General features: G+C 47.7%; 1 protein-coding gene across 1 annotated transcript in view; it reads left to right on the forward strand.

Annotated features, from left to right (window-relative positions):
• Nucleotides 1–960: 960 nt before the first annotated feature.
• Nucleotides 961–16,728, forward strand: part of FAT2 (FAT atypical cadherin 2) — a 64,123-nt gene continuing 48,355 nt past the window's right edge. Inside the window, exons 1-5 of the mRNA XM_021701017.1 lie at nucleotides 961–4,219; nucleotides 5,977–6,291; nucleotides 12,605–12,663; nucleotides 14,056–14,367; nucleotides 15,332–15,542. Coding sequence (XP_021556692.1) covers nucleotides 961–4,219; nucleotides 5,977–6,291; nucleotides 12,605–12,663; nucleotides 14,056–14,367; nucleotides 15,332–15,542 — 4,156 coding nt within the window. The remainder of the gene's footprint in view (nucleotides 4,220–5,976; nucleotides 6,292–12,604; nucleotides 12,664–14,055; nucleotides 14,368–15,331; nucleotides 15,543–16,728) is intronic.

Below are 16,728 nucleotides of genomic sequence, written 5' to 3' on the forward strand. Positions count from 1 at the left end.
CATCCAAAGGGACTAGTGGTGTGACAGGTGCAGGCAAGCCTGGGTTAGGGGAAGCAGCCCTGGACAATGATGCAAGGAGCCCCAGGTCTAATTCTTGCTTTGCCTCTATCTAGCTGTAAGGCCCTGGATGGGTCCCTTCCCTTTATGAAACTGAGTTTCTTATTACCAATAATAGCCAATATTAAGTTAAAACTTCTATGTCCCAGGCCCCCTGCTGGGTCATTTAGCTTTGTTAGTCCATTTAATTTTCACAACAATCCAATGAGGTAGATAATATCCTTATCCCCATTCTACAGAAGAGGAAATCAAGGCTCATAGAGGTTAAATAACCTGCCCAGAAAATCACCCAGTTAGTAAGTGGTGGAGCCAGGGCTGAGGGCCAAGCAGCCTGATGCCAGGCCCGTGATCTTGGTCACTTTGCTTTTCTGCAGCCCCTGCATGTGCAGATGCAGCTCAGTTTGGCTGGACCTTAGCCTTGATGGAGGGGTCCTGTAGGAAGTACCTAGAGCCAGATTGCTAAGCTTGGGTACCTGGTTGAAACTATTCCACCATCACTGGGGAGCCATTGAAGTTTTTTTGGGAAAAGGAGTCAAGTGGTCAGGAATGTGTTGTATCTGCCAGGTACCCCTGAGAAAGCATTTAAACTAGTCTGTTAGTCTTTAAATATGGGGTTTCTCAACCTCAGCACTATTGACATTTGGGGCTGGATGATTTTTTGTTGTTGGGAGGCTGTCCTGTGTGACGTTAAGATGTTTCGTAAACACCCCAGCCTCTATCCACTAGATGCCAGTATCTCCCCCTCCCCCACAAGCTGGGACAGTCGAAAATGTCTTCAGACATTGCCAAGTGTCCCCTGAGGGGCAAAATCACCCCAGCTAAGAACCACAGCAGTAAGAGACATTTCTTTCCTAACTTACACCCTTCCTTTTTTTTGCCTAGCGCTTCGGCAGTTTTTCCATCATGATTATTGCCTTCTTGGGCTTTTTCATTTTCTTGCTCCATTGTACAACCTGTGAAAAGCCCCGAGAAGGTCTCCTCTCCTCCTCCGCCTGGCGCTTCACACACTCTCTCTATAATGCGACCATCTATGAAAACTCTGCCCCCAAGACCTACGTGGAGAGCTCTGTGAAAATGGGCATTTACTTGGCTGAGCCCCAGTGGGCAGTGAGATACCGGATTATCTCTGGGGACGTGGCCAATGTGTTTAAAACAGAGGAGTACGTGGTGGGCAACTTCTGCTTTCTGAGAATAAGGACAAAGAACAGCAACACGGCCCTTCTGAACAGGGAGGTGCGAGACAGCTACACCCTCATCGTCCAAGCCACGGAGAAGACCTTGGAGTTAGAAGCTTTGACCCGCGTGGTGGTCCACATCCTGGACCAGAATGACCTGAAGCCCCTCTTCTCCCCGCCCTCGTACCGAGTCACCATCTCTGAGGACATGCCCCTCAAGAGCCCCATCTGCAAGGTGACCGCCACAGATGCTGATCTGGGCCAAAATGCCAAGTTCTATTATGCCTTTAACACGAGGTCGGAGATGTTTGCCATCCATCCCACCAGCGGCGTGGTCACCTTGGCTGGGAAGCTCAATGTCACCTGGCGAGGGAGGTATGAGCTCCAGGTGATGGCTGTGGACCGCATGAGGAAAATCTCAGAGGGCAATGGCTTTGGTAATCTGGCTGCACTCGTCATCCATGTGGAGCCTGCCCTCAGGAAGCCCCCAGCCATCACCTCTGTGGTGGTGGCTCCACCAGACAGCAGTGTGGGTACCACCTATGCCACTGTTATGGTAGATGCAAACAGCTCAGGTGCTGAAGTGGACTCACTGGAAATTGTTGGTGGTGACCCTGGAAAGTACTTCAAAGCCATCAAGTCTTACACCTTCAGCAATGAGTTCAGTTTGGTGTCGGTCAAAGACATCAACTGGCTGGAGCACCTTCATGGATTCAACCTCAGCCTGCAGGCCAGGAGTGGGAGCAGGCCTTCTTTTTATTCCCAAATTAGGGGCTTTCACCTACCGCCTTCCAAACTGGCTTCCCTTAAATTTGAGAAGGCTGTTTACAGAGTGCAGCTTAGTGAGTTTTCCCCTCCTGGGAGCCGCGTGGAGATGGTGAAAGTAACCCGAGCCTTCCCTAACCTGCAGTATGTTCTAAAGCCATCCTCAGGGAATGCGGGGTTCAGACTTAATGCTCGCACTGGACTCATCACCACCACAAAGCTCATGGACTTCCGTGACCGAACCCACTACCAGCTACACATCAGAACCTCACCGGGCCTGGCTTCCACCACCGTGGTCATCAATATCGTGGACTGTAACAACCATGCCCCCATCTTCAGCAGGTCCTCCTATGATAGTACCTTTGATGAGAACATCCCACCAGGCACCAGTGTTTTGACAGTTAGTGCCACAGACCAGGATCATGGAGAGAATGGATACGTCACCTATTCCATCACTCGTCCAAAAGCTGTGCCCTTTTCTATCGACCCTTACCTGGGGATCATCTCCACCTCCAAACCCATGGACTATGAGCTCATGAAAAGAATTTATACCTTCCGAGTACGGGCATCAGATTGGGGATCCCCATTTCGCCAGGAAAAGGAAGTGTCTGTATCTCTTAGGCTCAAGAACTTGAATGACAACAAGCCTATGTTTGAGCAAGTCAACTGCACTGGGTCTATCCGTGAAGACTGGCCAGTAGGAAAATCCGTAATGACCATGTCAGCTATAGATGTGGATGAGCTTCAGAATCTAAAATATGAGTTTGTGTCAGGCAATGAACTACAGTATTTTGATCTAAATCATTTCTCTGGGGTGATATCACTCAAACGCTCTTTTATCAATCATACTTCTGGTCAACCCATCAACTATTCCCTGAAAATTACAGCCTCAGATGGGAAACACTATGCCTCACCCACAACTTTGAATATTACTGTCGTAAAAGACCCTCGTTTTGAGGTCCCTATAACATGTGATAAAACAGGAGTATTGACACATTTCACAAAGACCATCCTCCATTCTGTTGGGTTTCAGAACCAGGACTCCAATGATGAGGACTTCATTTCCTTAAGTGCATATCAGATCAATCATCATACCCCCCAGTTTGAGGACCACTTCCCACAGTCCATTGACATCCTTGAGCGGGTTCCTGTCAATACCTCCCTGGCCCGCCTGGCAGCCATTGACCCTGACACTGGCTTTAATGGCAAACTGGTCTATGTGATTGCAGATGGCAACGACGAGGGCTGCTTTGACATGGAGCTGGAGACAGGGCTGCTCACTGTAGCTGCCCCTTTGGACTATGAAGCCACCAATTTCTACATCCTCAATGTAACAGTGTATGACCTGGGCACTCCCCAGAAGTCATCCTGGAAGCTGCTGATGGTGAATGTGAAAGACTGGAATGACAATGCACCCAGATTTCCTCCTGGTGGGTACCAGATAACCATCTCAGAGGACACACAAGTTGGAACCACAATTGCAGAGTTGAAAGCAAAAGATGCTGACTCGGATGACAATGGGAGGGTTCGTTACACCCTGCTAAACCCCACAGATAAGTTCGCCCTTCATCCCCTCACTGGGGAACTGGCTGTCACAGGACACCTGGACCGGGAATCAGAACCACAATATATACTCAAGGTGGAGGCCAGGGATCAGCCCAGGAAGGGCCACCAGCTCTTCTCTGTCACTGACCTGATAATCACATTGGAAGATGCCAATGACAACTCTCCTCAATGCATCACAGAACTCAGCAGCCTGAAAGTCCCAGAGGATATGCCTCCAGGAACTATTCTAACATTTCTGGATGCCTCTGATCCTGACGTGGGCCCTGCGGGAGAAGTGCGTTATGTCCTGTTGGATGATGCCCATGGGACCTTCCACGTGGACCTGATGACTGGCGCACTCAGTCTGGAGAGAGAGCTGGATTTTGAGAGGCAGGCTGGATACAATCTGAGCCTGTGGGCCAGCGACAGTGGGAGGCCCTTGGCCCGCAGGACCCTCTGCCATGTGGAAGTGATAGTCCTGGATGTGAATGAGAATCTCCACCCTCCCCGCTTTGCCTCCTTTGTGCACCAGGGCCAGGTGCAGGAAAATAGCCCCTCCGGCACCCAGGTGATGGTAGTGGCTGCCCACGATGATGACAGTGGCTTGGATGGGGAGCTCCAGTACTTCCTGAGGGCTGGCACCAGTCTTGCAGCCTTTAGCATCAACCAAGACACAGGTACTGGGAGTGGGGTGGATGGGAATGCCAGGTGCTGGGAGACAATGGGCCTAAGGAGATCAGGTGCTGTCCTGAAAGAAGGCAGGCTGCAGGCTAAAAAGAAAGGCAATAAATAGGGACTCTCCTTCTTGTTCCTTTTGTTTTAAATTTATCATACTGGAGATATGTGTGTGTGTGTGTGTGTGTGTGTCCATTTAAGTCACATCACCCAACTCATTGGCATCTGTGTATACATTTATATACACACATATATTACATAATACATATTATATGTTATATGTAACTATTATATATATAACATATTATATATATGTGCTTATAGAGGTAATACATCATGGTTATAAATTTTTATATATAATTTAAAAATGAATGTATTTTTTTGTGTGTCCCACCTCCCCAGATATCTTTATTAACAATTTGGTCTATAATCTTGTAAATTTTTCTTCTTTCAGTCTGATATATCATCACTGTTTATTTTATTGTATGAGAAAATAACACAAAACACACTAAGTCTGCAATACTTTTTTTCCCCATAACATAACACCAGGATATCTTATATATCAGTGATTATAAATATTTTCCCTTCTTTTTTAATAGCTGCATTTTATTCTATCATATAGATGTAATATCCTTGATCATATACTTTTGCGCATATGCATGAATCTCTATAGGAAAAACTCTTAAAAATGCAGTTGCTGGGTCAAAGGATAATGCATATTTTCAATGTTAATAGATAATTCCAAATTGCCCTCCAAAAAGGTAGCACCAACTTATTTATTCATTTTAAGCTTCATAGAAAATAAGTACAATTCAACAAACACTTGCAAGCACCCTCTGCTTGTGAGGTTCTGGAGATAAGCACTTTGGTGAATAAAGGTAGGTCACTGTCCTCGAGGAGCTTACAATCTGATGGGCAATTTATTTCCAGGGTGAAGGGCAGGGTGATGTGGTAGGAAGAGCATTAGACTGAGAGTCAATGATAGACCCAGCTCTTCCGCCCACTTGCTACATGATCTTGATCAAATCACATTCTCTCTCTGGGCCTCCATCTCCCTACCTGAAAAGAAACGAGGTTCCTTCAGCTCTGACACGCTATGGCTGTGGACCTGGGCCCTGTCCTCTCGCACAAGTCCTTCCAGCTGAGTGACCCATGAGAACTTTGGTGCAAGCCTCTTTTGCTCACTATTAGACCCGTGACTTCTAGAAGAGTGCTGGCCTGTAGTAAGCAATTTGTGGAGTGAGTGAACTAATGACTCTGAAATCATGAAGATGCTGGAAAGGGGGACAGCAATTTATTCATCAAATCCCTAACTCTTTTTTTTTTTAAAGATTTTATTTATTTATTTGAGAGAGAGAATGAGATAGAGAGAGCATGAGAGGGGGGAGGGTCAGAGGGAGAAGCAGACCCCCCGCTGAGCAGGGAGCCCGATGTGGGACCCGATCCCGGGTCTCCAGGATCATGACCTGAGCCGAAGGCAGTCGCTTAACCAACTGAGCCACCCAGGTGCCCCAAATCCCTAACTCTTAAGTTGGTACCTATAATATCTGAAACTTGAAGGCACTGGTTTAAGGACAATTGCCATGGGCTCCTAGAGGCTCTACAAAAGGATATCAATTCCCTGAGTTTGACTCAGCAGCTCCCATGCCACCTTGGCACCTTTTCTTGTGGAATTCCTATTTCCATAGTACCATTTGGGGGCTATTAAGTAAGGTGTGGGCTCTAAAATATTTTGGGTTTGGTGATCAACTGTCCCTAGGTATGATTCAGACTCTGGCACCCCTGGACCGAGAATTTGTGTCCTGCTACTGGCTGACGGTACTGGCAGTGGACAGGGGTTCCATACCTCTCTCTTCTGTAACCGAAGTCTACATTGAGGTTACGGATGTCAACGACAACCCACCTCAGATGTCCAGACCCGTGTTCTACCCCTCCATCCATGAGGATGCACCCTTGCACACCTCTGTGCTTCAGCTGGATGCCCGGGACCCGGATTCCAGCTCCAAAGGGAAGTTGACTTTCAACATCACCAGTGGGAACAACATGGGATTCTTTGTTATCCACCCGCTCACAGGTAAGGACCTCAGAAATCTGGGTGAATTGGGATCTCTACAAGAGTGTTTTTCAAAGTTTGGTCCTAGACTAGCATCATCATCAGCATCACCTATGCCCTTGTTGGAAATTCAAATTCTGAGGCCCCACCTCACACCTACTGAATAAGAACACAGGGTGGGGCCCAGAAATCCATATTTTATTTAACAAAATATCTAAGGGATTCTTATGTGTGCTAAGTTTGAGAATCACTGCTCTATAAATTCTATGTCTCTGGGAAAATAAGAGTATGTTGGCTTTCTTTCCTCAGGGCCTAGGAAGCTAAGCAGGTTGCCTGGTGTTCAAGCCGGGACTATTTCAGACCTCCTTTTGCTTCCATACCCACCCCTCCCGAGTCACAGCTACAGATTGAATCTCTTTCTCTCTCTCTCTTTTTTTTTAAGATTTTATTTATTTATTTGACAGAGAGAGACACAGTGAGAGAGGGAACACAAGCAGGGGGAGTGGGAGAGGGAGAAGCAGGCCTCCTGAGGAGCAGAGAGCCCAACATGGGGCTTGATCCCAAGACCCTGGGATCATGACCTGAGCCGAAGGCAGACGCTTAACGGCTGAGCCACCCAAGCACCCCTCCAGATTGAATTTCTTAATCCTTGTTCTAAACTCTGCCCACAGAGTGGTGGCAATGGAGAACCACTTCAGTGGAGTCAACCACCTCACAAATAACTATCCTTGGCCCAAGGCCATCTGGGGCAAAGACAATGGATGGTTTAGGGGAATCCAGAGGTCATGAGCTTGCAGCAGTGAGCCAGTCATAGCCCACAGAGGTGTTTTATTTGGCTTGCACAAGTTTTAAACAACGACTTTTCAAGTCGTTGACAACATTTAAAAATTAGAAAATTCCATAAAACACACCATATTTCTGGTTGTTCATAAAAAACTAGGAGATCTGGCCACACTGACCCCACATTTGCACAGGGCTACAACTGCCTGGAGCCAACAGCAGCTTTCTATGCAGAGCAGGTGCATGTCCTCCAGTCCCCATGGTTGCCTCACTCCCTGTTGTATTATTCCCAGCCTGCTCCCCGAATCTATGCTATCTGCTTGGCTCCTGTTGGTGTTGGAATTTGAGAGCTAGCTCCCACTACTGTGGATATGTCTCCAAGGCCACATCTTACTCCTAAAGGATGAACAACAATCCTATAGCAGAGGAAGCTGACACTTTCTCCTTTGAACCCAAGATCCTATTCTCTGGCTCCAACAATTCACTCTTTTTTTTAAAGATTTGTTTATTTATTTCAGAGAGCAAGAGCAAGAGAGAGAGCATGAAAGCACACACGCATGTGCATGGGGAAGGGCGGAGGGAGAGAGAGAGAGAATCTCAAGCAGACTCCCCACTGAGCACAGAGCCCAACTCAGGGCTCGATCCCATGACCCTGAGATCATGACCTGAGCTGAAACCAAGAGTCAGACACTCAACCCGCTGAGCCACCCAGGAGCCCTTCCAACAATTGGCTCTTGGGACGACAGCACCCTGGTGAGATTGGAGGAGGTGGAAAGGGAGAAAACTAGTTCCCCATCTTTAAGACAAAAGGAAACGAAGAGGAGCATGAGCCTGGAAGTCCTGGGACAGACAGTTGGGTGGAGGACATGAGTATCTTTACACAGGGACATTTGTTTGGAGTCTTTCCTGTTAACTTTTGACCTTAGGGAATGGATTAGTTCTTTTAGAAGGACCCTTTCACCCTGGAAAATAGGCCTAAGCTGGCTCTCTACCTGGGCTCATCCTGTCCTTCCCCTTTCAGAAGAAAGAAGAGATTTCTCACCTAAGGCACTGGCTTCTCAGCATCTTCCAAATCCCTATTCTGTTTACTGTCAACAGTTCCCTGACGCAGGGTCTGGCAAAATGCCCCACAAAACAGAGATGTTCTTAGTCTTCCGGCAGTGGAGGAGAAGAAATTTTAACCAGCATGAACATTTAAAAATAAAATAATAAGGGGCGCCTGGGTGGCTCAGTTGTTGGGCATCTGCCTTTGGCTCGGGTCATGATCTCAGGGTCCTAGGATCGAGCCCCGCGTCGGGCTCCCTGCTCGGCAGGAAGCCTGCTTCTCCCTCTCCCGCTCCCCCTGCTTGTGTTCCCTCTCTCGCTGTGTCTCTCTGTGTCAGGTAGATAAAATCTTTAAGGAAAAAAAATAAATAAATAAAAATAATAAGTCAGCAATGGAGCCCCCAGCCCACCTTTCTTACCACCATGATATTGTCCCACTTCCTTGCTTGGATACCTCGGATGGTTTCCCCACATCCTTAAGATAAAGTCAGATCCTATCATCTCACACACTTGGGTCTGACATGGCCCGAGCTGACCTTTCGGGCTTCATCCTCCCTTTCTCACCCTGCCACTCTCTGGTTTCAGCCATGTGGCCTGTTTCAGTCCATGCCCTGTCCTGGTACATGGCCTTTGCACATGCTGTACTTTCTTTCAGAAGTTTCTTCTCCTCTCCTTTTGTCTAACTCCTGCTCTTCTTTCAGATCCTAGCCCAGCTGTTCTTTCTTTCTTTTTTTTTTTTTAAAGATTTTATTTATTTATTTGAGACAGAGAGAATGAGAGAGAGAGAGCACATGAGAGGGGGGAGGGTCAGAGGCAGAAGCAGGCTCTCTGCCGAGCAGGGAGCCCGATGTGGGACTCGATCCAGGGACTCCAGGATCATGACCTGAGCCGAAGGCAGTCGCTTAACCAACTGAGCCACCCAGGTGCCCTGTTCTTTCTTGAGAGGAGTTTTTCCTGATACTACAATACATCTCCTAGCACCATCCACTCCTTTTTTTTTAAACACTTATCACATAGAACATTATATTCATTCGTGTGATTATTCCATTAATTATCCCTGTCCTCCACTAAACTTCAAAGGTTTCCTAGAAAAGGAACCTTGACTATTTTTTGTTGTTGTTGTTGTTTTAAAAATTTTTATTAACATATAATGCATTATTTGTTTCAGGAGAACAGGTCTATGATTCATCAGTCTTACACAATTCATAGCACTCACCATAGCACATACCCTCCCCAGTGTCCATCACCCAGCCACCCTATCCCTCCCACCCCCCTCCACTCCAGCAACCCTCAGTTTGTTTCCAGAGATTAAGAGTCTCGTTTGTTTCCTGAGATTAAGAGTCTCTTATGGTTTATCTCCCTCTCTGGTTTAGTCTTGTTTCATTTTTCCCTCCCTTCCCCTATGATCCTCTGTCTTGTTTCTCACATTCCTCATATCAGTGAGATCATATGATAATTGTCTTTCTCTGATTGACTTATTTTGCTTCACATAATACCCTCTAGTTCCATCCACATTGTTGCAAATGGCAAGATTTCATTTTTTTGATGGCTGCACAATATTCCATTTATATATACACCACATATTCTTTATCCATTCATCTATTGATGGACATCTAGGCTCTTTCCATAGTTTGGCTATTGTGGACATTGCTGCTATAAACATTGGGGTGCACGTGCCCCTTCGGATCACTACATTTGTATCTTTGGGGTAAATACCCAGTAGTGCAATTGCTGGGTCATAGGGTAGCTCTATTTTCAACTTTTTGAGGAACCTCCATACTGTTTTCCAGAGTGGCTACACCAGCTTACATTCCCACCAACAGTGTAGGAGGGTTCCCGTTTCTCCGCATCCTCACCAACATCTGTTGTTTCCTGACTTGTTAATTTTAGCCATTCTGACTGGCGTGAGGTGGTATCTCATTGAGGTTTTGGTTTGGATTTCCCTGATGCTGAGTGATGTTGAGCACGTTTTCATGTGTCTGTTGGCCATTTGGATGTCTTCTTTGGAAAAATGTCTGTTCATGTCTTCTGCCCATTTCTTGATTGGATTATTTGTTCTTTGGGTGGAACCTTGACTATTTTTGCCCTCTATAGTATCTTTAGTGTCTGGCACACAGTAGGACCTCAATAAATAAGAGGGAAATGAATGAATGAATCTCTGCCGCATCTATGATCTCTAGGGAAGTCAGAGCTTCATTCATTCGTTCAGCAGATGTTTAAAGGTGTCTGCCCTTATGAAGCATTTAAAATATGTGCTATGTTGAGATGCGAAGATAATGAAACACAGTTTTAGGCCTGGAGGAATTTGACCCATCACAAGCATGAAGATCTGAACATAAAAAACTGAGTGAGCCCGTGCGAAGGAGCCTGTTATAATATACGCGTAGATGCAGGGCCACGACCGCTCAGAGGAGAGAGGGAGCTACTCAGCGTGGTGGGGTAGCAATGGCTGCATGGAGCAGGGGTGGTCATGCTGAGCTGAAGGGTGAGGACTGACAGGCAGCAGTCTGCAAGGGCACGTGGGCAGGGAGGGCCACAGGAGCAATAGCCAGCAGGGAGGAGGAGCCAGCTAGTAGGTCAGTTGTCTAAAGGCAGATCCCATTCCCCCCCACTTATTCATTATAGGATCTCAGGACAGTTACTCAGCTGCTCTATGCCTGAGTTGTCCCACCAGTGAAGTGCAGATGATAATGGCCCCCTCCCACGTGGTTGTGAAGATTAGAGGAGTTTATTGAGAGAGAGAGAGAGATGAAGAGCTTGGAAGAACATCTGGACATGCAGGATCTCCATGAGTGTTGGCTGTTAGGATCCTGATAGAAAGGGAGCTGGGCAGGTGGTTGGGTGGTGGGTCAGGGTGAATGGCGTAGAAGGATCTGGAATCCATTAGAAGTGGAATCGACAGCGGTTGGAAAATCACTGGATGAGGAAAAGTCAAAGATGGGCCTGAGATGGGTGATGGGAAACATTTGTAGAGGAGAAATTATGAGGGCCCACCTCATGCCAGGAAGGACACTCAGTGGGCCCTCACACAGCCCTATGGGGTGGCTCTGCCACGTCCCCATTCTGCACGGTGCTTCCTGGGAATCTGGACACTGACCTCAGAGAGGGGGATGAGGCTGACAACACAGGCAATGACCCAGAAGCCACAGGCAGCAGTTATAGGGACACTGGACAATATTCACACTGTCCCAGCGGAATGTGTCTTTCTTCCCTGACTGAAAGGGCCTCTGCCCTTTATTCATTACTTCATACACTGGCTCTTAGTTATAGGGACACTGGAGGTGAGAGAAAGGAAAGGAAGAAGGAAAATCAGAGAGACAGAGAAAGAATTGTGAGATTCAGAGAGGTAAACAGGGGGAAGGGAGAGCAGCAGAGAGGGGGAGGAGGATGAGAGAGAAGGAGGATGGTGAGGGAGAAACAGAGAGAGAGAGAGAGACAGGAGGGAAAGGGACAAGAGGGGATGGAGACAGAGAAGGTGCCAGGAGGAAAGCCAGCACGCAGCCAAAGGGATGGTTTACCAGCTGAGGCCCTCTTGTCCCTACACTCTTCCTGGGCCTCCTGGATCCTGGGTTCTTCCTTGTCAGGCCCCTCATCTTGGGGATGAGCTGGGTGGGGTCACCTGGGACAATATTCACACTGTCCCAGCGGAATGTGTCTTTCTTCCCTGACTGAAAGGGCCTCTGCCTGTGGGGCTTTCCAGAAACCTTCTCTGCTCCCCCTCATGCCTGCCCTCAGTCAGGGAAGAAAAAGGCCGAGACTGCTCAGAGGACAGAGTGAACTTGGCTGTACTGGTGACTTGGTTCTACTGAAAAAGGCAAGAACACTTGACTAACAGAGACCACTCCTCACACGTGCTCCCATTTCCAGCATTGGAGACTCCACCCCAACACCGAACCCCCTCCCCTCTCCCCTCACAGCCCCCATCCCCACACTTCATTACTGCATCATTTAATTGCCTAGACAAGATAAAAAAAAAAAAAACTTACTGAAAGTTCCAGATGATCTACTGACCCCTATCTGCTCTGCTTTCTTTTAAGAGACCTTCCCTACCCAGCCCTGACTGCTCCGTCCGTGGGCTTGGATGCCCCGTCTCGCATAACCTCCATCTTGACTTCCCCCTCAGTTTATAGCCATAGTGCCTCAGAAAATTAAAACTAGACTTACAGATAACCAAATCCACCTTCCTCAATTTACAGGCAAGCTGAGAGGAGCCCAGAGGACACAAGCCCTCCCCCCCACAGTACATTGTGCACAGCATCCCTCCTAATGGTGAAAGGGGACGTAGGTGGGAGCCTCTGCTGATCCCATGATCTCTGCTGTGCTCTCCCACTTCTTCACTTCCTCACTTGCCCTTCTCCTTCTCCAGAGTCCCATTCCCCCTTAATGTCCTTGTTCTCCAAAGACCAGAAAAATTCTGCCCTAGGATTTGGATGTATCTGCCAATTCACTCCCAAGAAAGTGGCCCTGGGAGCCCTTTGCTCAGGTCTCCCTCCTTCCACCTCTCCCCCAGGTCTCCTAACCACAGCCCGGCAGCTGGACAGAGAGAACAAGGATGAACATATCCTGGAGGTGAGTAGTGGTGTGAACTCATTCACTGGATTCAAAAACCTCCTGAAGAACTCCAAGCGGAAGCTAAGCGAGGCCTTGGGGCCACACGCGTGTCTCCAGGCACTGTGGCTGAGGAGGGTGCTGGGCTTAGCGAGGAGGAGTTTCTTAAGCTGAATCTTGCTGTGGTTGGTGGCAAAGACTCTCAGGGGCTTCGTGGCTTTCCAGCACTGGAAAGGGAAGGAATCTGAAACCACGTCTGGGCTGGGCAGGAAGCGCTGATTGATTAGTAAAGCCTGCAGTGAGTGCAGGAAGAGGGAGTGGTGCACACATGCTATGTACTTGCTGAGTCTGGTTTCCAATCCTTACAGCCAGAGAGAGAGTCACCCCAGGTCAAGCACTAGGTCAGTAGCTGGGGCCAGATGAAAACCCAGACCTTTGTTCTCTAGATCTGTGGGTTCTAGGATGTTTCTAAAATCACATAAACATCCCTGGTGCCCATTCCAACAAGAGGAGTCGGTAAATCAGATAAGAGGGGAGTAAATCAGAAGGAATCTAGTTATGTCCCCTCTGGAGCGATTCATAACTGATGAACAAGCATCTCTTCTAGTCTTAAAGAATCAGGTGGGAGGGACACACATTCTTCAGCAGAATTGAAATAAATTGGCCTTCTATCCTCCCAGGTCTGCACATTCCCTTTGTCAGAAATAGGTATTATTAGTAAGCAGCTGCTAAATGGCCTTCTGGGACTGAGGCATTCTCCCTAGTTCAGTAGAGGTATTTCTCTTTAAATACCAAAATATTTAAAAAATTCAGAACCACTTAGAGTGGAAATGTCGTATCTTGTAGGATGCCCTTGGGGCTATTGATGCATGGGACGATTTGCTCCTACATGTAATAGCCCCTAATTCTGAAATTGTCTTAGTGCCTTTTCTCTCCCTCTGGATTTCATTTCATGCATTGGTCCACATGTCTGACTCAAAAGGTACCACCCACTCCTTCATAAACATCTTCTCATTTGTTTTTTTCTAACCTCCAGTAGCTTAAGGAAACCGGAGAACAAAGTTTATAAGAGTTATAAGCAAATAAAAAGTAAATGGTCTCCGAGAAAATGGCCCATAGGCCTCCTGAGTAAAGAGCACCAGCTTTTCTCTAGAGCCTCTGTGGCTTTGTTTTCTTCCAATTCTTTCTGGTTTCTTTCTCTGTTCTTGCTGGCTTTCCTGTGGGCGAGGTTACCAGAGAGCTGGGTTCCAAGTAGGTGAAGTTATGATAATAAAAATCACAAGCATGTACCAAAGAACAGACTGACTAATATTTCCAGGCTGTGGAAGGCAGGGGTAGTGGTAGGGTTGCAGTGGGTGGAGATGCATACTCACTGCTTTGCATTTGGCAATTCATCCTCTATTCTGTCCCCAGGTGACTGTGCTGGACAACGGGGAGCCCTCCTTAAAGTCCACCTCCAGGGTGGTGGTACGCATCTTAGATGTCAATGACAACCCCCCTGTGTTCTCCCATAAGCTCTTCAATGTCCGCCTTCCAGAGAGGCTGAGCCCGGCCACCCCCGGGCCCGTGTACAGGCTGGTGGCTTCAGACCCTGATGAGGGTCTCAATGGCAGGGTCACCTACAGTATCGAGGAAAGTGACGAGGGGAGCTTCGGTATCGACCCAGTCACAGGCATGGTGTCATCCAGCAGTACCTTCACAGCCGGAGAGTACAACATCCTCACGGTGAGGAGGGGATGGAGGCTGCGGACAGGGGAGTGTCATAACTGCTAAGGGATTTTATTTGAGGATACAGGAGAAGGGAAACAGTCATCAGGCATGGTGGAGGTGGTAGGTACTCCCTTCCCTGGCTCTCTCCAAGAGAAATGGGAGCCCTGACATCAGCCAAAGCATCAGAATTCTGGGCCTTTCTCTTTGAAGGCAATAAGGTCCTTGCCTGGGAAATCTGCTCTATTCTTAGAGGTGAGGATTGTGGTGAGAGTAGCATAGACTTTGGAGGTAAGCCTACGTTCCGGCCCTAGTTCTGCCATCTTACACCTGTGTGACTTTGGACAAGTCACTGAACCTCTTTGAGACTTTGTTTTATCATCTGTAAAATGGGGATAAGAACATTTTCCTTGTAGGAAGCCAAATAACAAGTGGTTAAGACATGGACTCTTGTGTCTGACAGCCTGAATCCAACCCCAGCCTCATTGCTGGCCAGGCAGATAATCCCTGGCAGCTGAATATATTTCCTCCTGCCAAAGGGAGATATAACGGTACCTCTCTCAGGGTCGTCATGAGAATTAAATTAGATATTGCACATATTGCTCTTAGAGCAGGGCCAGATACTAGTGAGAGCTCCATAAATTCTATTTAGTTTATGTTTATGGTTGTTAAGAAGGGCCCATGTATGCCAAGTCCAGCTTGGGAACTAGCACACAGTAAGGCTTCAGTTAATGGTGGCTCTGATTATTTTTTCCCTACACATGGAGTTCTTGAGCACAGGTTATTTGTTTTGTTCACCACTGTGCCTGCAGCAACTAGCATGGAGCCTGTTTACAGTGTGTTGAATGAATGGATGAATGGCTAAAAGTCCAGCTCCACCAGTCACAGGGCACTCTGTCTCTTGGCTGACCACCCGGGTCTTCTTTTTCTTGGCCGCAACCCTACAGACAAAGCCTCAATTTCAGGTTTGGCTTCTTTTCAGATCAAAGCAACAGACAGTGGGCAGCCACCACTCTCAGCCAGTGTCCGGCTACACATCGAGTGGATCCCCCAGCCCCGGTCCTCCTCCATACCACTGGCCTTTGACGAGCCCCACTACAGCTTTACAGTCATGGAGACAGACCCTGTGAACCATATGGTGGGCGTCATCAGTGTGGAGGGCCGACCCGGTCTCTTCTGGTTCAACATCTCCGGTGAGAGCCCTGGGAGGGCCAGCCCCTCCCAACCTTATAGCCCAGCCTTGGTCCTCACAGAACAGTCCTTCTCAGTGCTCTCATTCAGGTCATGCTCCCCGGAACCCCCGCTTTGGCTATGAGTGGTGACTGTCTCTTCCCTTATTCTCCGGGGGAGCGGGTGAGTAGAAGCACCGCTTCTGCCAGACTTGCCTTCCACACCAGCTATGATCTCATGAGAGGAGAGCCTCCATGGCCTTGCTGGTGCCCCCCTAGCCAGAGTTGGACAGAACTTCAATTACCCCAAGGCCCTGGGAGACTCAGGAGAAAGCACAAGTTTTGTGTTTCCTCTCCTGCCTCAATGTGAGATCCATGCAGAGCTGACATCATTCACCAGGAGTCTGAGGACTGCTGTACCCTGGGGCCATGCTTAATGTTCTAATCCCAGGTTGCATCCTCATGATCCATTCTCTCTCTCTCTTTTTTTTTTAAAGATTTTATTTATTTTTTAGAGAGCGAGCGAGAGAGAAACAGCATGAGAGGGGAGAGGGTCAGAGGGAGAAGCAGGCTCCCCGCTGAGCCGGGAGCCCGATGTGGGACTCGATCCCAGGACCCCTGGGATCATGACCTGAGCCGAAGGCAGACGCTTAACCATCTGAGTCACCCAGGCGCCCGATCCATTCTCTTTATAGGAGACGCTTGGGTCCAAGCTCTCATGGTCTTCTCTGAAATTTCTTTCTGCCTCTAAACCAAGATTTTGTTAAAATATCTGGGGAGAGGAGAATCACAGACCCCTTTGGGAATCTGATGAATCGTTTGAGAATCTAATGAATGCTCAGGCCCTCTTCCCAGAAAGATTTGCATGTGCACACACACACGTTTGCATACAAATATAAGGATTTATAGATTCTCTGAAACCCACCCAGGGATTCCAGGTTGAGAATCTCTGAGAGTTTCAGGACCACATGAACCATGGAGTCTTATTATAGAGATTTCCAGCCTGGTTCAGAGATTGGTTGTACACCTGTCCCAAGCTTTTTGACCTCCTGGATCTACTTTTAATTCTGATTCACTGTTCTTCCTGTTTGGCTTTCTTTCTTTCATACAAAATTAACATGTATACTCTGTAGATCATTTAGGAAGCACCAATGAATGAGAAAAGAAATTAAAATCACCAAAACCCCCAACCAGTTAGAAGATAATCCAC

The sequence above is a fragment of the Neomonachus schauinslandi genome, chromosome 7 (genome assembly GCF_002201575.2).
Source record: "Neomonachus schauinslandi chromosome 7, ASM220157v2, whole genome shotgun sequence".
NCBI lineage: Eukaryota > Metazoa > Chordata > Mammalia > Carnivora > Phocidae > Neomonachus > Neomonachus schauinslandi.